The following is a 24,344-nucleotide window of genomic DNA, read 5'->3' as shown; positions in this document are numbered from 1 at the left end:
TCATATTGCTGTTTCTCGGCCATCTGAGGAGAGGTAAACTTCAGATCAGGGGACAGCGGGCAGATGAATCTGCAAAGAGGTATGTAGCAGTCTGTTATTTTCTGACATGGAATTGATGAGAAAATCCTGCCATACCGTTATAATGTAAACTCAGCCTTAAATGCAGTAGAGGTAGCTGGTATCAGGCTGTCATGTATGTATATTTTACACTTCAGTATTCTGGGGAATGGTACTTCACAGGTTTTATACTGTATGCATAGATTTTACCTAATTTGCAGGGACTTGCAATAGGTTTTAAATAACAATTTATTTATTGAGGTTAAACGTTTTTTTGCTGGCATGTAAAAACGTTTATTTCTCTGAGGTACTGGGTGAAAAAAATGTTGTGGGCATTATTTTTTCCACTTGGCAATAGTTTTGTTTAATTTAAAGCAGTTCACTGATCTCTCTCACTGTTATGTGTGAGGGGGAGGGGCCATTTTTGGCGCTTTTACTACGCATCAAAAAATTCAGTCAGAGGTTCATTTTCTTCCTGCATGATCCGGTTCATCTCTTCAGAACTCAGGGATCTTCAAATCCTTTTTTGAGGGAGGTAATCATCACAGCAGAGCTGTGAAGAGTGTAGCTGACTGTGATAAAAAACGTTTATTTGTGTATTTTTTCTGCTGACAGGGTTAGTTATCCTTTGCTAATGGGAACAATCCTTTGCTAAAATTGTATATTTCTTACAAAGATTTGATGCTATAACTTAATTATTTTCAACTGTCATAATTTTTTCTGTGCTTCTGATAGGCACAGTTCGTTTTCATATAATTGTAAATTAATTGAAAAAGCATTTCCAAGTTGCTAGTTAATTGCTAGTGTGTTAAACATGTCTGATTCAGAGGAAGATACATGTGTTATATGTACTAATGCCAAAGTGGAGCCCAATAGAAATTTATGTACTAACTGTATTGATGCTACTTTAAATAAAAGTCAATCTGTACAAATTGAACATATTTCACCAGACAACGAGGGGAGAGTTATGCTGACTAACTCGCCTCACGTGTCAGTACCTGCATCTCCCGCTCGGGAGGTGCGTGATATTGTAGCGCTGAGTACATCTGGGCGGCCATTTCAAATCACATTACAGGATATGGCTACTGTCATGACTGAAGTTTTGGCTAAATTACCAGAACTTAGAGGCAAGCGTGATCACTCTGGGGTGAGAACAGAGTGCGCTGATAATATTAGGGCCATGTCAGACACTGCGTCACAGGCGGCAGAACATGAGGACGGAGAACTTCATTCTGTGGGTGACGGTTCTGATCCAAACAGATTGGATTCAGATATTTCAAATTTTAAATTTAAGCTGGAAAACCTCCGTGTATTACTAGGGGAGGTGTTAGCGGCTCTGAATGATTGTAACACAGTTGCAATACCAGAGAAAATGTGTAGGTTGGATAAATATTTTGCGGTACCGGCGAGTACTGATGTTTTTCCTATACCTAAGAGACTTACTGAAATTGTTACTAAGGAGTGGGATAGGCCCGGTGTGCCGTTCTCACCTCCTCCGATATTTAGAAAAATGTTTCCAATAGACGCCACCACACGGGACTTATGGCAAACGGTCCCTAAGGTGGAGGGAGCAGTTTCTACTTTGGCTAAGCGTACCACTATCCCGGTGGAGGATAGCTGTGCCTTTTCAGATCCAATGGATAAAAAATTAGAGGGTTACCTTAAGAAAATGTTTGTTCAACAAGGTTTTATATTGCAACCTCTTGCATGTATTGCGCCTGTCACGGCTGCAGCAGCATTTTGGTTTGAGTCTCTGGAAGAGACACTTGAATCATCTACACTAGATGAGATTACACTCAAACTTAGAACCCTTAAGTTAGCTAACTCATTTATTTCAGATGCCGTAGTACACTTAACTAAACTTACGGCTAAGAATTCCGGATTTGCCATTCAGGCACGCAGAGCGCTGTGGCTAAAATCATGGTCAGCTGATGTTACTTCTAAATCTAAATTGCTTAATATACCTTTCAAAGGGCAGACCTTATTCGGGCCCGGGTTGAAGGAGATTATCGCTGACATTACAGGAGGTAAAGGCCATGCCCTGCCTCAGGACAAAGCCAAACCTAGGGCTAGACAGTCTAATTTTCGTTCCTTTCGTAATTTTAAAACAGGAACAGCACCAACTTCCTCTGCACCAAAACAGGAAGGAGCTGTTGCTCGCTACAGACAAGGCTGGAAACCTAACCAGTCCTGGAACAAGGGCAAGCAGGCCAGGAAACCTGCTGCTGCCCCTAAGACAGCATGAATCGAGGGCCCCCGATCCGGGACCGGATCTAGTAGGGGGCAGACTTTCTCTCTTCGCCCAGGCTTGGGCAAGAGATGTTCAGGATCCCTGGGCGTTAGAGATCATATCTCAGGGATACCTTCTGGACTTCAAATCCTCTCCCCCAAGAGGGAGATTTCATCTGTCAAGGTTGTCAACAAACCAAATAAAGAAAGAAGCGTTCCTACGCTGCGTACAAGATCTTTTATTAATGGGAGTGATCCATCCAGTTCCGCGGTCGGAACAAGGACAAGGGTTTTACTCAAATCTGTTTGTAGTTCCCAAAAAAGAGGGAACTTTCAGGCCAATCTTGGATTTAAAGATCCTAAACAAGTTCCTAAGAGTTCCATCGTTCAAGATGGAAACTATTCGAACAATTTTGCCCATGATCCAAGAGGGTCAGTACATGACCACAGTGGATTTAAAGGATGCTTACCTTCACATACCGATTCACAGAAATCATTACCGGTATCTAAGGTTTGCCTTTCTAGACAGGCATTACCAGTTTGTAGCTCTTCCATTCGGATTGGCTACGGCTCCAAGAATCTTCACAAAGGTTCTGGGTACTCTTCTGGCGGTACTAAGACCGCGAGGAATTTCGGTAGCTCCGTACCTAGACGACATTCTGATACAAGCTTCAAGCTTTCAAACTGCCAAGTCTCATACAGAGTTAGTACTGGCATTTCTAAGGTCGCATGGATGGAAGGTTAACGAAAAGAAGAGTTCTCTCTTTCCACTCACAAGAGTTCCCTTCTTGGGGACTCTGATAGATTCTGTAGAAATGAAGATTTACCTGACAGAAGACAGGTTAACAAAGCTTCAAAATGCATGCCGTGTCCTTCATTCCATTCAACACCCGTCAGTAGCTCAATGCATGGAGGTGATCGGCTTAATGGTAGCGGCAATGGACATGGTACCTTTTGCACGCCTACATCTCAGACCGCTGCAATTGTGCATGCTAAGTCAGTGGAATGGGGATTACTCAGATTTGTCCCCCACTCTGAATCTGAATCAAGAGACCAGAAATTCTCTTCTATGGTGGCTTTATCGGCCACATCTGTCCAGGGGGATGCCATTCAGCAGGCCAGACTGGACAATTGTAACAACAGACGCCAGCCTACTAGGTTGGGGCGCTGTCTGGAACTCTCTGAAGGCTCAGGGACTATGGAATCAGGAGGAGAGTCTCCTTCCAATAAACATTCTGGAACTGAGAGCAGTTCTCAATGCCCTTCTGGCTTGGCCCCAGTTAACAACTCGGGGGTTCATCAGGTTTCAGTCGGACAACATCACGACTGTAGCTTACATCAACCATCGGGGAGGGACAAGAAGCTCCCTAGCAATGATGGAAGTATCAAAGATAATTCGCTGGGCAGAGTCTCACTCTTGCCACCTGTCTGCAATCCACATCCCGGAGTGGAGAACTGGGAGGCGGATTTCTTGAGTCGTCAGACTTTTCATCCGGGGGAGTGGGAACTTCATCCGGAGGTCTTTGCCCAGATACTTCGACGTTGGGGCAAACCAGAGATAGATCTCATGGCGTCTCATCAGAACGCCAAGCTTCCTCGCTACGGGTCCAGATCCAGGGATCCGGGAGCGGTTCTGATAGATGCTTTGACAGCACCTTGGACCTTCGGGATGGCTTATGTGTTTCCACCCTTCCCGATGCTTCCTCGATTGATTGCCAGAATCAAACAGGAGAGAGCATCAGTGATTCTAATAGCACCTGCATGGCCATGCAGGACTTGGTATGCAGATCTAGTGGACATGTCATCCTGTCCGCCTTGGTCTCTACCTCTGAAACAGGACCTTCTGATCCAGGGTCCATTCAAACATCAAAATCTAACTTCTCTGAAGCTGACTGCTTGGAAATTGAACGCTTGATTTTATCAAAACGTGGTTTTTCTGAGCCAGTTATTGATACCTTAATACAGGCTAGGAAGCCTGTTACCAGAAGGATTTACCATAAAATATGGCGTAAATACTTATATTGGTGCGAATCCAAGAGTTACTCATGGAGTAAGGTTAGGATTCCAAGGATATTGGCTTTTCTACAAGAGGGTTTAGAAAAGGGGTTATCCGCTAGTTCTTTAAAGGGACAGATTTCAGCTCTGTCCATTCTTTTACACAAACGTCTGTCAGAAGTTCCGGACGTTCAAGCTTTTTGTCAGGCTTTAGCTAGGATCAAGCCTGTGTTTAAAACTGTTGCTCCGCCATGGAGTTTGAACTTAGTTCTTAATGTTTTACAGGGTGTTCCGTTTGAACCCCTTCATTCCATTGATATCAAGTTGTTATCTTGGAAAGTTCTGTTTTTAATGGCTATTTCCTCGGCTCGAAGAGTTTCTGAGTTATCTGCCTTACATTGTGATTCTCCTTATCTGATTTTTCATTCAGACAAGGTAGTTCTGCGTACTAAACCTGGGTTCCTACCTAAGGTGGTCACTAACAGGAATATCAATCAAGAGATTGTTGTTCCATCTTTGTGTCCTAATCCTTCCTCGAAGAAGGAACTTCTGCTACACAATCTAGATGTAGTCCGTGCCCTGAAATTTTATCTACAGGCAACTAAGGATTTTCGTCAAACGTCTTCTCTGTTTGTCATTTATTCTGGTCAGAGGAGAGGTCAAAAAGCTTCGGCTACCTCTCTCTCTTTTTGGCTTCGTAGCATAATACGATTAGCCTATGAGACTGCTGGACAGCAGCCTCCTGAAAGAATTACAGCTCATTCTACTAGAGCTGTGGCTTCCACTTGGGCCTTTAAGAATGAGGCTTCTGTTGAACAGATTTGCAAGGCTGCAACTTGGTCTTCTCTTCATACTTTTTCCAAATTTTACAAATTTGACACTTTTGCTTCTTCGGAGGCTGTTTTTGGGAGAAAGGTTCTTCAGGCAGTGGTTCCCTCCGTATAAAGAGCCTGCCTGTCCCTCCCGTCATCCGTGTACTTTTGCTTTGGTATTGGTATCCCAGAAGTAATGATGACCCGTGGACTGACCACACTTAACAGGAGAAAACAAAATTTATGCTTACCTGATAAATTCATTTCTCCTTTAGTGTGGTCAGTCCACGGCCCGCCCTGTTTTTTATGGCAGGCTTAAAATTTTTTTGGATTATACTCCAGTCACCACTATACCCTTGGGCTTCTCCTTTCTCGTTGGTCCTTTGGTCGAATGACTGGAGGTGACGTAGAGGGGAGGAGCTATATAGCAGCTCTGCTGGGTGAATCCTCTTGCACTTCCTGTAGGGGAGGAGATAATATCCCAGAAGTAATGATGACCCGTGGACTGACCACACTACAGGAGAAATGAATTTATCAGGTAAGCATAAATTTTGTTTTTCTGTGAGTTCTGGGAGATGATGTGTTTGAAATCAAGCTGAAGGAGAGAGATATATTAGATTAATGATGGGCCAGCAAAAGTGTTTTAAAAGAGTGGGAGGATGCATTTATGGACATTTGAGCTAAGGGTCATTCATGCAGAAACAAAACATCAAAATATTACAGAGATAAGACTGAGGTATACAAGGGGTGAAATAAAACCATTAAACAAATACACATATTCGGGCTAGAGCTGCTTAAACTAACTTAACATAATGGCAGACATAAAGTTGATTAAAATATGCAATGAGCTAGAGGTATGCAAATTATGATTAGCACAGCCTGTAATTACAAAGTCATGGTAATACGTACATTTAAAATAAAAACAAAACAAAAGGAATTATCATTAAATATACAAACACATACAATAAAAAACAACTTGGTAGGTAAAATATAATGAAGAAGCTGTTTTCCAGAAGGCTACCTGTTGTAAATTAGGAGAGGGCAGTTGAAGCAGCTGAGTGTAAAAATCTTCAGCTACTATCAGCTGTATGTAAAAAAAAACAAAAAAAAAAACCCACAATCTCCTTCATCAGAGCTGTCACACTTTGCATTACTGTGATCTCATGGGATTTGTTTCACTTCCCAAGGATAATATAATATAATTCTGTGTGGCCATTTATCCTTGTGAGAGCTGCAGTTCCTGACTATTAAATTTCTCCCTCTGGGCTAGTAGCTTTTAACCCCTGACTAGTATACCATAGTTGTATGTATTCTTTGAATTTTATGGTTTTACGTATCGGGACTTAACAATCATCTGGTCCTTAGCAGGTCTTAAAATTAGGTAAATAGAACCTCAGATGAAACATACATGACTTATTACACAGTCTCTAACTAAAATAAAGCCATATGAGAAAAATGAAGTACACACTTCCATAGGAATTAAGAGGCAAAGTAGCAGCCAGGTACTGCTAATCAAATGCCCTTGATTAATTAATCTTTAGCAAGTGTGACCACTATAAAATCTAAACTTTAAGTTTGCTGGTTTAGAGCATTCAGGTTTGTGTTCACAGAATGCCAAGGAGGAAAGACATCAGCAATGATCTTAGAGAAGCTGATGTTGCTGCCTGTCTTTCTGGGGAGGGTTTTAAGGCCATTTCCAAACAATTTAAAGTCCATCATTCTACAGTGAGATTATTCACAAGTGGAAAACATTCAGGAAAGTTGCCAATCTTCCCAGGAGTGGATGTCACCGCAAATTCACCCCAAGGTCAGACCCAAGCCCAAGAGTTAGATCTCAAACGCTCTAAAGGCCTCAACATGTTAAAGTTTGACAGTACAATTTGAAAAAGACTGAACAAGTATGGTTTTTATGAAAGGGTTGCCAGGAGAAAGCCTCTTCTCTCTAGAACATGGCAGCACTGCTTAGGTTTGCAAAGTTGCATCTGAACAAATCACAAGATTTCTTTAGCAATGTCCTTTGGACAGACAAGACCAAAGTGGAAATTTTTGGTTATTGTCAACCACCGCATATCATTCACAAACACCTCATACCAACTGTCAAGCACGGTGGTGGAGGGGTGATGATTTGGTCTGTTTTGCAGCCACAGGACCTGGGCAACTTGCAGTCATTGAGTCCACCATAAACTTCTCTGTATATCAATGTATTTTAGAGTCAAATGTGAGGCCATCTGTCCGACAGCTAAAGCTTTGCCGAAATTGGGTCATGCAACAGGACCAGGATCCCAGGCACACCTGCAAATCTGCAACAGCATGGCTGAAAAAGAAAATAATCAAGGTATTGCAATGGCCTAGTCAAAGTCCAGACCTCAACCCGATTGAAATGCTGTGGCAGGAACTTAAGAGAGCTGAGCATAAACGAATGCCTGCAAACCTCAACGAACTGAAGCAATGTTGGAGGAATTTTGGCCCACTCTTCTTTATAACGATGTGATAGACTAATAGTTATATAGAAAAGGATTACTTCAAGTTATTGCTGCTAAAGGCTAGCTATTGAATCATAAGGTGTACTTAGTTTTTCACACATGGCTTCTCCATTGTGGCTTTATTTTGTTAAATAAATCATGAAACGGTGTAATATGGTCATCTGTTGTTGTTGTTCATCTAAGGCTAACTTGATATCCTAATTAAGTTTCCAGATGCTGAGCCAGGTCCTTGCTGGACTTCTTCCAGTCTCTCAAAGAAGAAACTGATAAAATCAAAAGTTTTCTTGGCCTTCCAGTATATTTTTTTTTTTTTTTTTTTTTTTGTCCTTGACTTCCCTGGATTTTTCAAATTTCTTTAATTGCTTGAATACCACATCAGTTTGTTTGCTGATTTCCCTTTGAGAGTTTCTCAGTTTCTTCTTTGAGAAACCGGAAGAAGTCCAGCAAGGACCTGGCTCAGCATCTGGCAGCTTCATCATAATGTCAAGTTGACCCTTCAACAGTCGAAGGAGCTTGATAAGGAATGGCCTTTGTGAAAATGTAGCAGCCAAGAAACCACTTTTTCAGAAGGGGAACAGGGTAAAAATGCTAAGATATGCTAAAGCTCACAAAGATTGGAATGAAGATCAGTGGAAAATTAGTATTATGTAGTGATAAATCCAAGTTGGAGACCGAAAAACAAATATGGATGGTCATTAAAACATCTACAACCGCCTCTGAACAAAAGTTAAACCATGACTTTATGTATTGTTGTATGTACGCATGGTTCAAACTTGTTTTGCAATGTCCTGTATGTCTCTAAATCTGTATTTTCGACTATTGCCAATAAAAAAAATCTTAATGGTGGCCTGATACTTTTTGAACAGTACTGTGTGTGTGTGTCTAATGGATGGCTCCTCAAAATTATACGTGGTAGATAAGTTTGTTATAAGCTTTGTCTTGTCAATTCCTCCTTAAAGGGACAGTATACACCAATTTTCATTTAACTGCATTTATTCGACACTACTATAAAGAATAAAATGCAGAGATACTGATACAAAAATACAGTATAAAACCTTTTAAACATTTACCTAGAAGCTCCCAATTTAGCACTGTTGATGAGGTTAGGCAGGGATACTCGCTGAAAGGGGCTTAAAGCAGAACCTCCCCCCAACCCTGCTTATGGAAAGACCCATTATACAAACAGAAGCAATCTGAAATCTGTATGAATCTAAAACTTTGGGTCTTAGGAGTCTGAAAACCAGCACAATGTTATTTTAAAAATAAGCAAAACTATACATTTTTCCAAAAACATTTATGCAAAGAAATATCTAGTGTACAATGGCCCTTTAACAAGTAGTACATTTTATGTTGCATTTCTGAATATTTACTTTACTATACTTTTTTTATTCTTTTGTACCCAGGGAAGTCGTGATAACATGAGCATTGTGCTTGTTTGTATGCAAAATGCCCCTAAGGTCTCAGAAGATGCAATCAAGAAAGATGCAGATTTGGATAAACATTTAGAATCAAGAATTGAAGGTAAATATTTTTCCTAAACTCTGTTTAGTTATAAGTTTATTTCTAAAATACAGCTAGCAAACTTGTTTTACAATTGTAAAAACCTTTCCCAATTTTACGGTTAGGCACATCATGCATTTGTGTTTCTTTGTAGCTCATTATAATGAAATTAACTTCTATGCATTGTATGCAAGTGTTTTTTTTTTTTATTCAAGAAAATATAATAATGTATTGGTATAAAGTGCTGAGTGTATGCCATTATTTTAATCTCAAATCTGCACCTCCTGCATGCCCGCAGCACTAATCTGAATTTTTTGGAGAAGCATGAGTAGTGCATATAGATGTCTTGAGCACACTTTTGTGGCACATTCGTTTCTCTGTTCTCCTTTTCTTGCAACCACAGAACGGTATGGAAAATTGTCCTGAACTTGACTGGGATATGCTGTTTCAGAAATCCATTTTAGTATTTAAAGGATCAGTCAATACAGTAGAATTTTTTTTTTTTTTATGCATAATCAACAAATGCATAATAAAGACAATTCAATAGCACTTAGTCTAAACTTCAAATGAGTTAGATTTTTTTTTTTCCTGACATTTCAATTTAATTGTCTATTTCCACTCCCACTGTATCATGTGACAGACATCAGCCAGTCGCAAATGCATATACTTATATTCTGTGAATTTTTGCTCGTCCTCAGTAGGAGCAAGCGACTCAATGTAAATATAAGACTGTGCACATATATTTATTAATGGAAGTAAATTGAAACGTTGTTTATAATTGCTGCTTTATCTGAATCATGACAGTTTAATTTGGACTTTAACCTCTTGTAGCCAATTTGTAAGGCACTTGGAAAACAAAACATGCGCATAATACCTATTCGAAATCAAGCCAAAAAAGTTGGAAACTGGATCTACAAAAGTAGTATAACCTTTCCAGCAATTTTCATCATTGCAGAACCACTCCTCTTCAGTCTAAATGCATGCATTCTGAAATGCTACAGATGCTTCCTACTTTATGTAGGATACAGCTTGATGTCTGGGATCTATTTGTAATCAGGCAATGGAAATGCTAAAATAACCTTCATTATTTGTAATAAAAAAAGTGAAAACTGAAATACTTCAAGGGAATTAAAAATGTGTTGTACACGTGAACGTTTACTATATAAACAAAGAGGTGGGTTTTTTTTTTTTGTTTTTTTTTACATTTTGGAGCTATAAAATGCCACAATTGGGTACAATTCAGGTGCTCCAAGCCAGAAGGTGTAAAGTAACTATTTAAAAAAAATTGTAACAAATCATTACAAATTTAATTGTATAAATACACTTCAATATAACATCATTTAGTATGAAAACTTAGATGGTCAAAATAATTAATAGGGATATATATCTATCTATCTATCATCGCCGCCACATTGAAATCTAGCTTGCATTCCATTACATGTGCATCAACACCCCTTCAGATATCTACATTGAAACTTAAGTTCCAAAATAGTGGCACCTGTAATTAGAAGAGGGGGCGACGTGAAATTTACTTTAGTGTCCCTTTTGTTTGTACCTAAACGTATCCTTTAGGGATTCCAAGAGAAAGATACAAATTTTGATAATAGGAGTAAATTAGAAAGTTGCTTAAAATTGCATGCTCTATCTGAATCACAAAATAAAAAATTTGGGTTCAGTGTCCCTTTTTAAAATGATTTTTTTGTGCAACAGATAGAACTTTAAATCTTTTTTTTTTTTTTTTTTTTTTTTTTTAGTAATACAGCCACTTCCTTTCCAACAAAATAAACCTCCCTCCAGTCTTTAAAATACCATTGAATAGGCTATATTCTTGATTTGTCTAGAACAGTGATTTTTAACCTTTTTTTTGCCGTGGCACACTTTTTTACATTAAAAAATCCTGTGGCACACCACCATCCCAAAATTTAAAAAAAATCACACATTGTAGCCTAATACAGCATATATATATACACATACACACAAACACACACATACTGTATGTATTGTGCTGTTATGCCATGCCTCCTACAAACTACCCCTGCACTGGGAGTAAAAAACAAGCAAAGTTTAAAAAATATGTCACACTGTTGTCAGTCTGCCGTGGCACACCTGGGGATCTCTCACAGCACACTAGTGTGCCACGGCACACTGGTTGAAAAACACTGGTCTAGAAGGTGGTGCACCAAAATGTCACAACCTAATTTCTTAAGACACGGTGAGTCCACGGGATCATCAATTACTGTTGGGAATATCACTCCTGGCCAGCAAGAGGAGGCAATGAGTGTAACTCCCTTACCCACAAACCCCTTTGTCTCTGTCAATGGAGGAGGTCAAGTTTTTGGTGTCTGAAGAAAATTGAGTTTTATTACTGCAAGCAAGATTTTTTGTGTCTAGTAAGGGCAGTGTTGGCTTTTTAGCAATTAGGAATTGTAAGGGGGGCCTTACTGAATTTTTCCTAACATTTGTGCTGCTCTATTATAGAAAATCAGAGTATGTGACTCTGTCCTTTCTTTCCTACAGGTCTCTGAGAGGAGCTGTGTCCTTACATACCTGATAGCTGTCTATATGCTGGACAGCTGATTTGGCAGGTAAGTGCCTATTTTCTTCCAGGATGGTGAGACCTTGCACTTTATTTGCATTTATCTTTTTTGGCACAAATAATCCTTTTGTAAGGATTGGTGGGCATGGAGCAGGGCATTGTGACTGGTACTTTGTACCCTTGTACCCCAGGGTAGCAAGGGTTAATTTTTAGAGGCTCTTATCAGTTTGCTTTTTCAGCTATATGAGGGGAATTAATTTAATTTTTAATTTATTTAATTGATTTAGGATTTATTTTTATATGCGGTCCGGTGTGTGTTCTGTTATTTACTCAGAAGCAGCTAGTTTGCTTAAGATTGTATTCTTTCTCTCTCAAGCAGGGGAGAATATGTTTGTTGTGCTATAGCATAACCAGGAAGTAGGTGGTTATTTAATTTTGCGCTTCTAGTGGCGCAGCTAAAATTCAACCCGATCACGTGACCACCGTTTTAGGCTTCGTCTTTACAGCGGGTGGCGGAGCGAGTGAGGATCTATTTCCAAATTAGTTTGCGGAATTGGTAGACAGGTAGGTGCCTCAGACTGAGATGTGGGGTTTCCTGAGGTCTAAAAATTTTGTTATCAAAGGGTTCCGGAGCGTATCATAGCATTTTTGTTTACTGTGGGGTATCAATATTTTCCCTTGCAGAGGGTCATTTAATTAAAGGCATTTCTATTTTTTCTGTGAGTTTCTTAGTGTGATCATGTCTGATACAGAACAGGAAAATGATCAGCTTAATGCATATCTTTTGGGTTTAGAAGCTGATTGCTTCACCTATGCAATTCTGTTCCTCATGTGTTAAAAAGACTTTACAGTGTAAAGAGAGAATTTTGTGTGATGAGCCTAATGTCTCTCAGATTGATGCTGTTCAGGTATTACCACAGCCTTCTCCTGTAACGTCCCAAGCCTCAATGGTGTCACATGCAGTGCCCTGCGGTTCCTCTATTGCTCCAAGTGGAGCATATTTAAAAGCTGAAATTGCCGCGCAAGTATCCTCAGCGGTGTCAGCAGCGTTAGTTGCTTTTCCTATGTTAAAGGGGAAGTGTAAGAGGAAAAGGATCTATAAAAAAGAGTATGTATATGTGTGCTAGACAGCTAAGGGGTTAAAGAATATTATATCAGACTAGTGTCTATATTAAATCCACCTGAATAGTTAGTGATATTGAAAATGAACACAAATTCAGGAGTATATAAAAACGCTAGTATTTATTGCTAAACAAAATTCTAAAATAATAAAAAGTATATGACATGCATAAATCTATTAAAAACATACACCTCGATGTAAAAAAAATATGACTTGTCATGCACATAGATATCAGTATCCACCTTATTTTGCAAATTTCTTGCACATTAAGAAATCAGCGATTTGTAGCTCTTAGATAATGAAAAAGTCCTTTACTTAAAGGTATATGTAAAGTCCTTAATATTCGTATCCTTATCGTAGGTATAGCAAACGGATACAAATGTTGTAGGCAAATTACGTGAACAAATTTGTCCCAATAGATTGTAGCCAAATAGTTGTATGAGAATCCAGATTTTTAAATAGCTTTTTAAAAGGCTTTATAGCAGGTTGTATTGTCCTCAAAGGAGTACCACACTAAAACGGACTGTTACACCTCTGTGTGTCTACCTTGATTCAGTCTGGGAACTTTCCGGGTGTTTAGCTGGGCACAGGTGTCTGTGCAGCTCAGTTTAGTTGGTTTTCCGGGTTGATGTCACTGTCTGTATACACTACTATGGGAAGTAGTTCCGTGACGAATTCTTATATCCTTACTCTGTGCAGAGTGTTAGTAAAATCCTTTTGAGAGATATTAAGTCCCTTTTAAATCAGTTTCAATCCTTCGACTGGCTATTGTGACTTCAATGTCAGCAACTTCTATTCATACCATCAATGCGTTTCGCCGTTTTACACAGCTTTTTCAAGATGGTTCAAAGCTGTATAAAGTGTCCTTATATACATACACCTGATAGGTGATTGGTTAACCAATCTGCTTTATGATTTGTAAATGTGGATACTTTTAAGGTTGATTTTCTTGATGTTATATATATATATATATATATATATTCTAAAATGTTTAAAACACCTATAACGATACCTTAGGCATAGGAATCGATCTAATGATAGATATCCTATTCGAAAAGAAAATTAGAAATGAAGACAATATTTGAATAGAGCGACTGATTTTTACAGACCAGACTATAACACATACGATCATCACTATAGAGATCACTATAACGGAGAGCACTACAATAGAGACCACTATAATAGAGATCGAGATAATTATCACCAGTTTCAAAACTATAATCATCACTTTCATAATGAGAATAAACTAAGACATACGAAGAAGGAATGGACTATTTCTTTAAGAAATAGATTCAATCCGATAGAAACACATCACGACATAATAGGAGAAACACAGGGTGAAAATGATACAATTAGACCAAGCACATCATTTTTTTAGGGGTAGGAACGCCATTAGATCAAAGAAAAAGAATAAAAAAGTCTAGAGGAGTCAGAAGTAGAAAAAGACGCATAGTCCAAAAAGAAATGGAAATAGAGAAAACGAATATATATTTAATTTAAGTCAGAAAACACTCAGAAGATTAGAACAAAGTTTTGAAGTTGGGTCTCACCTTCGCACCAACAGCAAAATTAAATAAATTCGAAACCCACATCCATATAAAACAATTTGTTAGACAGTTAACTCTGAAGAGACATTTCATTAAAAATCCATTAGAAAAACAGGTCACTATGACAGGGAATACCCATAATGAGATCAGTTATACTAATCTTAAGCCAAAATCAAAGTTCTATCCAGCATTCAATAAAGGAAGTAATATTGAAGTTTTTGAGAAGCTAGTTTCATCAGAAGTAGACAAAATAAAAACTGAAGATAATAAAAAGATTGCCTAGGCAACAGTCACACAGGAATTGGCTTTCTATTAAACCTGGTTTCTTTAAATGTGGCAGTACGAGATGCAAGTCATGTGCCTATGCTACTTTTGGCACAAGCTTTGAATCAAGCAATAGCCACAAGATTTTTGAAATTCGTGAGCACATGACATGTAACTCGTGCTATGTCATATATCTTTTGACCTGCAGGGGGTGTCATAGGCAGTACGTGGGACAAACGACACGTGCGCTAAAGGATCGTTTTCTTGAGCATTTACGCTCAATTGAGGATCCAGAGTCAACCACCCCCATTTCATTACATTTCAAACGATATCACAACTCAGACAGTTCATTGCTTACATTCCAAGCTATTCAATTAATCCCTAGACACCCAAGAGGTGGGAATAGAGGCACTATTCTCAGCAAAAGAGAAGTTTATTGGATTTTTCAGCTGGGCACCAGAGTGCCGACAGGGTTAAATTTTGATTGGGATGTAAGACTTTTTGTAGATCAATGAGTTCTTAGTACCTATTGACTTTTAATTTTTATTTACTTATATTATTTTTATAATATCCTCGATTCACTAAATCCAGTTTTTTGCTTTAATTTATTCACTTTATTATTATTTTCATTATCCCACTAATTAATGGGACACTGCTCTATTTAATAAATATATACATTTTCTGCAAAATCAGATGCTTATACGCCAGTATAAGTTATTACACTTTTAAATTTATTAGACTTATTTTGTAGATAGGAGTAGTGCTTTGTTTTGCTGTATATCTATTTAAGTATTAGACATTTTGGACAATACACTTGTAAATGTTTGTTGCATTGTTACCACAGTGATCTCCTTTTCCCACATTTCTATTTTCCCCCTTTTTTATTGGCTACTCACTAATTAGGTTTTTTCAAAGTGCTAAAGATTGCACCACAGGTGTGTATAAAAGGCAATGAATTGTGGGTAACAGGCATGGTCACTGAGGATTGCTATGTAACAACATAAGGAAACGCGTCTGACCATTATTTCTTTTCCCTAACTGCTGCCTGTCATATGCTGTCTTACTTTTAGCGTGTTGGACTGTTTGGCCATCAGGCATATTTGGCTTTGTCTAGCCCTGTGATCAACATCTAACAGAATTAAAGGTATATATCAAGGCATATCAAATTGTTGAGTCTCATTGCTGCCGGGTGCGCTGGACTTTTGTTGTTACAGTGTTACTTTGGTGGGCGTGGATGGAGCGCTCCTTTTTCCTTCGCACCGGAGCAGATGAGTGAACGTACATACGTCATCAGGATGTCTAGCAAGAAAGTGGGTGTGTATACTACGTGAAGAGCGTCACGTGATCGGATTCGACACGCTGCTGTGTCTGAGCGCTTCCCTGGTTGCGAGTATATATATATATATATTCTAAAATGTTTAAAACACCTATAACGATACCTTAGGCATAGGAATCGATCTAATGATAGATATCCTATTCGAAAAGAAAATTAGAAATGAAGACAATATTTGAATAGAGCGACTGATTTTTACAGACCAGACTATAACACATACGATCATCACTATAGAGATCACTATAACGGAGAGCACTACAATAGAGACCACTATAATAGAGATCGAGATAATTATCACCAGTTTCAAAACTATAATCATCACTTTCATAATGAGAATAAACTAAGACATACGAAGAAGGAATGGACTATTTCTTTAAGAAATAGATTCAATCCGATAGAAACACATCACGACATAATAGGAGAAACACAGGGTGAAAATGATACAATTAGACCAAGCACATCATTTTTTTTAGGGGTAGGAACGCCATTAGATCAAAGAAAAAGAATAAAAAAGTCTAGAGGAGTCAGAAGTAGAAAAAGACGCATAGTCCAAAAAGAAATGGAAATAGAGAAAACGAATATATATTTAATTTAAGTCAGAAAACACTCAGAAGATTAGAACAAAGTTTTGAAGTTGGGTCTCACCTTCGCACCAACAGCAAAATTAAATAAATTCGAAACCCACATCCATATAAAACAATTTGTTAGACAGTTAACTCTGAAGAGACATTTCATTAAAAATCCATTAGAAAAACAGGTCACTATGACAGGGAATACCCATAATGAGATCAGTTATACTAATCTTAAGCCAAAATCAAAGTTCTATCCAGCATTCAATAAAGGAAGTAATATTGAAGTTTTTGAGAAGCTAGTTTCATCAGAAGTAGACAAAATAAAAACTGAAGATAATAAAAAGATTAGACATAATATGACTAAGAAAGAGATAACCTAGCCAATTTGCAGAAAGATAAAGATATAACTGTCAAACCGGCGGACCAAGGCGGTGGGATAGTTATCATGGACACAGCGAAATACGTAGCAGAAGCCAATCGCCTTTTGAATGATACCGATACATATCAGAAATTGAAACTGAACCCTACAAAAAATATAAATCCAAAACTACACACTATCCTAAAGAGAGCTAAGGAAGAAGAACTAATAAATTCAAAAGAATTTAATTTTATCAGAAATTTCCTAAAATGGCGATGTTTTACTTTCTCTTGTTAAGTGTATCCAGTCCACGGATCATCCATTACTTGTGGGATATTCTCCTTCCCAACAGGAAGTTGCAAGAGGATCACCCACAGCAGAGCTGCTATATAGCTCCTCCCCTCACTGCCATATCCAGTCATTCTCTTGCAACTCTCAACTAAGATGGAGGTCGTAAGAGGACTGTGGTGTTTTATACTTAGTTTATTTCTTCAATCAAAAGTTTGTTATTTTTAAATGTTACAGGAGTGTACTGTTTATCTCAGGCAGTATTTAGAAGAAGAATCTGCCTGCGTTTTCTATGATCTTAGCAGAAGTAACTAAGATCCTTTGCTGTTCTCACATATTCTGAGGAGTGAGGTAACTTCAGAGGGGGAATAGCGTGCAGGTTTTCCTGTAATAAGGTATGTGCAGTTAAAATATTTTTCTAGGGATGGAATTTGCTAGAAAATGCTGCTGATACCGAAGTAATGTAAGTAAAGCCTTAAATGCAGTGATAGCGACTGGTATCAGGCTTATTAATAGAGATACATACTCTTATAAAAGTGTATTTTAAAACGTTTGCTGGCATGTTTAATAGTTTTTTTACATATGTTTGGTGATAACTTATTGGGGCCTAGTTTTTTCCACATGGCTGGCTTGAATTTTGCCTAGAAACAGTTCCCTGAGGCTTCCCACTGTTGTAATATGAGTAGGAGGGGCCTATTTTAGCGTTTTTTTTTTTGCACAGCAAAAATTACAGACAGACATCCAGCTTCTTCCTGCATGATCCAGGACTTCTCTGAAGGGCTCAAAAGGCTTCAAAAGTCGTATTGAGGGAGGTAAAAAGCCACAGTAGAGCTGTGGCAGTTGTGACTGTTTAAAAAAGTTTTTGTCATTTGTTATTCCGTTTTTGGTATTAAGGGGTTAATCATCCATTTGCAAGTGGGTGCAATGCTCTAACTTATTACATACACTGTAAAAATTTCGTTAGTGTAACTGCATTTTTTCACTGTTTTTTCAAAATTTGGGAAAATTTGTGTTAAAGGCGCAGTAACGTTTTTTATATTGCTTGTAAACTTGTTTTAAAGTGTTTTCTAAGCTTGCTAGTCTCATTGCTAGTCTGTTTAAACATGTCTGACACAGAGGAACCTACTTGTTCATTATGTTTGAAAGCCATGGTGGAGCCCCATAGGAGAATGTGTACTAAATGTATTGATTTCACCTTAAACCGTAAAGATCAGTCTTTATCTATAAAAGAATTATCACCAGAGGGTTCTGTCGAGGGGGAAGTTATGCCGACTAACTCTCCCCACGTGTCAGACCCTTCGCCTCCCGCTCAGGGGACGCACGCTAATATGGCGCAATTACATCAGGGACGCCCATAGCGATTACCTTGCAGGACGTGGCTGCAATCATGAATAATACCCTGTCAGAGGTATTATCTAGATTGCCTGAATTAAGAGGCAAGCGCAATAGCTCTGGGGTTAGGAGAGATACAGAGTGCGCAAATGCTGTTAGAGCCATGTCTGATACTGCATCACAATATGCAGAACATGAGGACGGAGAGCTTCAGTCTGTGGGTGACATCTCTGACTCGGGGAAACCTGATTCAGAGATTTCTAATTTTAAATTTAAGCTTGAGAACCTCTGTGTATTGCTTGGGGAGGTATTAGCTGCTCTGAATGACTGCAACACAGTTGCAATTCCAGAGAAATTGTGTAGGCTGGATAGATACTATGCGGTGCCGGTGTGTACTGACGTTTTTCCTATACCTAAAAGGCTTACAGAAATTATTAGCAAGGAGTGGGATAGACCCGGTGTGCCCTTTTCCCCACCTCCTATATTTAGAAAAATGTTTCCAATAGACGCCACTACACGGGAATTATGGCAGACGGTCCCTAAGGTGGAGGGAGCAGTTTCTACTTTAGCAAAGCGTACCACTATCCCGGTTGAGGACAGTTGTTCCTTTTCAGATCCAATGGATAAAAAATTGGAGGGTTACCTTAAGAAAATGTTTATTCAACAAGGTTTTATTTTACAGCCCCTTGCATGCATTGCGCCTGTCACTACTGTGGCGGCGGCATTCTGGTTTGAGGCCCTGGAAGAGACCATCCAGACAGCTCCATTGAATGAAATTATTGACAAGCTTAGAACGCTTAAGCTAGCTAACTCACTTGTTTCTGATGCCATTGTTCATTTGACTAAACTAACGGCTAAGAATTCCGGATTTGCCATCCAGGCGCGTAGGGCGCTATGGCTTAAATCCTGGTCAGCTGACGTGACTTCAAAGTCTAAATTACTCAACGTTCCTTTCAAGGGGCAGACCTTATTCGGGCCTGGCTTGAAGGAAATTATTGCTGACATTACTGGAGGCAAGGGTCATACCCTTCCTCAGGACAGGGCCAAATCAAAGGCCAAACAGTCTAATTTTCGTGCCTTTCGAAATTTCAAGGCAGGAGCAGCATCAACTTCCTCCACTTCAAAACAAGAGGGAACTGTTGCTCATTCCAGACAGGCCTGGAAACCTAACCAGTCCTGGAACAAGGGCAAGCAGGCCAGAAAGCCTGCTGCTGCCCCCAAGACAGCATGAAGGAACGGCCCCCTATCCGGAAACGGATCTAGTGGGGGGCAGACTTTCTCTCTTCGCCCAGGCGTGGGCAAGAGATGTTCAGGATCCCTGGGCTTTGGAGATCATATCTCAGGGATATCTTCTGGACTTCAAAGCTTCTCCTCCACAAGGGAGATTTCATCTTTCAAGGTTATCAGCAAACCAGATAAAGAAAGAGGCATTCCTAAGCTGTGTGCAAGACCTCCTAGTAATGGGAGTGATCCATCCAGTTCCGCGGACGGAACAGGGACAGGGATTTTATTCAAATCTGTTTGTGGTTCCCAAGAAAGAGGGAACCTTCAGACTAATCATGGATCTAAAGATCTTAAACAAATTCCTCAGAGTTCCATCATTCAAAATGGAAACTATTCGGACCATCCTACCCATGATCCAAGAGGGTCAGTACATGATCACAGTGGACTTAAAGGATGCCTACCTTCACATACCGATTCACAAAGATCATCATCGGTTCCTAAGGTTTGCCTTTCTAGACAGGCATTACCAATTTGTAGCTCTTCCCTTCAGGTTGGCCACTGCCTCGAGAATTTTTGCAAAGGTTCTGGGCTCACTTCTGGCGGTTCTAAGACCTCGAAGCATAGCGGTGGCTCCGTATCTAGACGACATCCTGATACAGGCATCAAGCTTTCAAATTGCCAAGTCTCATACAGAGATAGTTCTGGCATTTCTGAGGTCGCATGGGTGGAAAGTGAACTTGGAAAAGAGTTCTCTATCACCACTCACAAGAGTCTCCTTCCTAGGGACTCTTATAGATTCTGTAGAGATGAAAATTTACCTGACGGAGTCCAGGTTATCAAAACTTCTAAATGCTTGCCGTGTCTTTCATTCCATTCCACGCCAGTCAGTGGCTCAGTGCATGGAAGTAATCGGCTTAATGGTAGCGGCAATGGACATAGTGTCATTTGCACGCCTGCATCTCAGACCGCTGCAATTATGCATGCTAAGTCAGTGGAATGGGGATTACTCAGATTTGTCCCCTCTACTAAATCTGGATCAAGAGACCAGAGATTCTCTTCTCTGGTGGCTTTCTCGGGTCCATCTGTCCAAGGGTATGACCTTTCGCAGGCCAGATTGGACAATTGTAACAGATGCCAGCCTTCTAGGTTGGGGCGCAATCTGGAACTCCCTGAAGGCTCAGGGATCATGGACTCAGGAGGAGAAACTCCTCCCAATAAATATTCTGGAGTTGAGAGCAATATTCAATGCTCTTCTAGCTTGGCCTCAGTTAGCAACACTGAGGTTCATCAGATTTCAGTCGGACAACATCACGACTGTGGCTTACATCAGCCATCAAGGGTGAACCAGGAGTTCCCTAGTGATGTTAGAAGTCTCAAAGATAATTCGCTGGGCAGAGTCTCACTCTTGCCACCTGTCAGCGATCCACATCCCAGGCGTAGAGAACTGGGAGGCGGATTTTCTAAGTCGTCAGACTTTTCATCCGGGGGAGTGGGAACTCCATCCGGAGGTATTTGCTCAACTGGTCCATCGTTGGGGCAAACCAGAACTGGATCTCATGGCGTCTCGCCAGAACGCCAAGCTTCCTTGTTACGGATCCAGGTCCAGGGACCCGGGAGCAACGCTGATAGATGCTCTAGCAGCTCCTTGGTTCTTCAAGCTGGCCTATGTGTTTTGACAGTTTCCTCTGCTCCCTCGACTGATTGCCAAAATCAAACAGGAGAGAGCATCGGTGATTCTGATAGCGCCTGCGTGGCCACGCAGGACCTGGTATGCAGACATAGTGGACATGTCATCTCTTCCACCATGGACTCTGCCTCTGAGGCAGGACCTTCTAATACAAGGTCCTTTCAATCATCCAAATCTAATTTCTCTGAGACTTACTGCATGGAGATTGAACGATTGATTCCATCAAGGCGTGGCTTCTCAGAGTCATTCATTGATACTTTAATACAGGCTCGGAAGCCTGTCACCAGGAAAATCTACCATAAGATATAGCGTAAATATCTTTATTGGTGTGAATCCAAGAGTTACTCATGGAATAAGGTTAGGATTCCTAGAATATTGTCCTTTCTCCAAGAGGGTTTGGACAAAGGCTTATCAGCTAGTTCTTTAAAAGGACAGATCTCTGCTCGGTCTATTCTTTTGCACAAGCGTCTGGCAGAAGTTCCAGGCATTTTGTCAGGCTTTGGTTAGGATTAAGCCTGTGTTTAAAACTGTTGCTCCCCCGTGGAGCTTAAACTTGGTTCTTAAAGTTCTTCAGGGAGTTCCGTTTGAACCCCTTCATTCCATTGATATTAAACTTTTATCTTGGAAAGTTCTGTTTTTGATGGTTATTTCCTCGGCTCGAAGAGTCTGAGTTATCTGCCTTACATTGTGATTCTCCTTATCTGATTTTTCATTCAGACAAGGTAGTTCTGCGTACCAAACCTGGGTTTTTACCTAAGGTGGTTTCTAACCGGAATATCAATCAAGAGATTGTTGTTCCATCATTGTGTCCTAATCCTTCTTCAAAGAAGGAATGTCTTTTGCATAATCTGGACGTAGTCCGTGCCTTGAAGTTTTACTTACAGTCTACTAAAGATTTTCGTCAAACATCTGCCCTGTTTGTCGTTTACTCTGGACAGAGGAGAGGTCAAAAAGCTTCGGCAACCTCTCTCTCCTTTTGGCTTCTGAGCATAATACGCTTAGCCTATGAGACTGCTGGACAGCAGCCCCCTGAAAGGATTACAGCTCATTCTACTAGAGCTGTGGCTTCCACCTGGGCCTTTAAAAATGAGGCCTCTGTTGAACAGATTTGCAAGGCTGCGACTTGGTCTTCGCTTCACACCTTTTCAAAATTTTACAAATTTGACACTTTTGCTTCTTCGGAGGCTGTTTTTGGGAGAAAGGTTCTACAGGCAGTGGTTCCTTCCGTTTAAGTTCCTGCCTTGTCCCTCCCATCATCCGTGTACTTTAGCTTTGGTATTGGTATCCCACAAGTAATGGATGATCCGTGGACTGGATACACTTAACAAGAGAGAACATAATTTATGCTTACCTGATAAATGTATTTCTCTTGTAGTGTATCCAGTCCACGGCCTGCCCTGTCCTTTTAAGGCAGGTCTAAATTTTAATTAAACTACAGTCACCACTGCACCCTATGGTTTCTCCTTTCTCGTCTTGTTTCTGTCGAATGACTGGATATGGCAGTGAGGGGAGGAGCTATATAGCTTCCCTGTTGGGAAGGAGAATATCCCACAAGTAATGGATGATCCGTGGACTGGATACACTACAAGAGAAATAAATTTATCAGGTAAGCATAAATTATGTTTTTTTTTACCCAAAATCCACAAAGTACAATAGACCCACCAGGATGCCTAATAATATCGGGGATATCCTCCATAAGCTCCAACCTTTCACAATATATAGACAGACCATTGCAGGGATATGTACAACAGCTACCTTCTTATTTAAGACACTACTGAAGTTCTAAATATACTTAAAGGGACTCTGAACCCAATTTTTTTCTTTCGGGATTCAGATAGAGCATGCAATTTTAAGCAACTTTCTAATTTACACCTATTATCAATTTTTCTTCGTTCTCTTGCTTTCTTTATTTGAAAAAGAAGGCATCTAAGCTGGTTCAGTACCATGGAAAGCACTTGTTTATTGGTGGGTGAATTTATCCACCAATCAGCAAGAACAACCCAGTTTGTTCACCAAAAATGGGCCGGCATCTAAACTTACATTCTTGCCTTTCAAATAAAGATACCAAGAGAGAGAAGACAATTTGATAATAGGAGTCAATTAGAAAGTTGCTTAAAATTGCATGTTCTATCTGAATCACAAAATAAAAAAATTTGGGTTCAGTGCCCCTCTAAAGACCTGGAATGGCAAGATGACTATATATTGGCTACAAGTGACGTTAGCTCCCTTTTTTATAAGAGTATAAAACACGATAAAGGCATTGCAGTTAAATGGTTTTTAAAGAATGAAAATGATATACAATACAAACATAACCAATTTATCCTAGAATGTATTAATTTCATTCTAACCAACAATATATTCGCCTTTAATGACAACTTATATCTACAGGTTCAAGGAAACGCGATGGGCACGAGGTTTGCACCTAGCTATGCCAACCTATTCATGGGAAAATGGGAACAGTTCATCCATGAGCATAGATTAGGTGCAAACCTTGTGCTATTCAAACAGTATATCGATAATATCCTAATCATTTAAAGAGGTAGTGGAGAGAGTTTGATAACATTCTTTGAAGACATGAACCACAATGATTTAAATTTGAAATTCACATACATCATGAGTCAAGAAATGATAACCTTTTTAGATCTAGAGATACACATAGACAAAGGGGAATTAAATAAAAAAAAAATCACTTTAAAGCAGTAGATGCTAATAATTATATTCCAGCAAATAGCTGCCACTTGAAACGCTGGCTAGAGAACATCCCCAAAGGACAATTCCTTAGAATAAGCCGGAATTGCTCTAAAATATCCGATTAGGATTCCCAAGTAGAGATTTGAGAGAACGGATTTCTAGAAAAAGGATACAATCCAGAGGCCCTAAAAACAACTATTTCCACAGCTAGGAACATAGAACGGAAAGATACCATTGACAAAAAATCTACCACAGAAATTGTAACCAAAGAAGTCCTAAAAGTACCTTTTTGTTACCAATTATAATTGTCACTATA

General features: G+C 39.6%; 1 protein-coding gene across 6 annotated transcripts in view; it reads left to right on the top strand.

The window, feature by feature from the left end:
• Positions 1 to 24,344, top strand: part of PPM1B (protein phosphatase, Mg2+/Mn2+ dependent 1B) — a 103,861-nt gene that overhangs the window by 51,941 nt on the left and 27,576 nt on the right. For all 6 annotated transcript variants that reach the window (XM_053712277.1, XM_053712275.1, XM_053712274.1 and 3 more), the window contains exon 3: positions 8,980 to 9,097. In XM_053712277.1, the coding sequence (XP_053568252.1) occupies positions 8,980 to 9,097 (118 nt within the window). The remainder of the gene's footprint in view (positions 1 to 8,979; positions 9,098 to 24,344) is intronic.

This window comes from Bombina bombina, chromosome 4 (assembly GCF_027579735.1).
Source record: "Bombina bombina isolate aBomBom1 chromosome 4, aBomBom1.pri, whole genome shotgun sequence".
Classification (NCBI taxonomy): Eukaryota; Metazoa; Chordata; class Amphibia; order Anura; family Bombinatoridae; genus Bombina; species Bombina bombina.
Note: the sequence above shows the minus strand (reverse complement) of the source record. Positions and strands in the feature narration are given on the sequence as shown.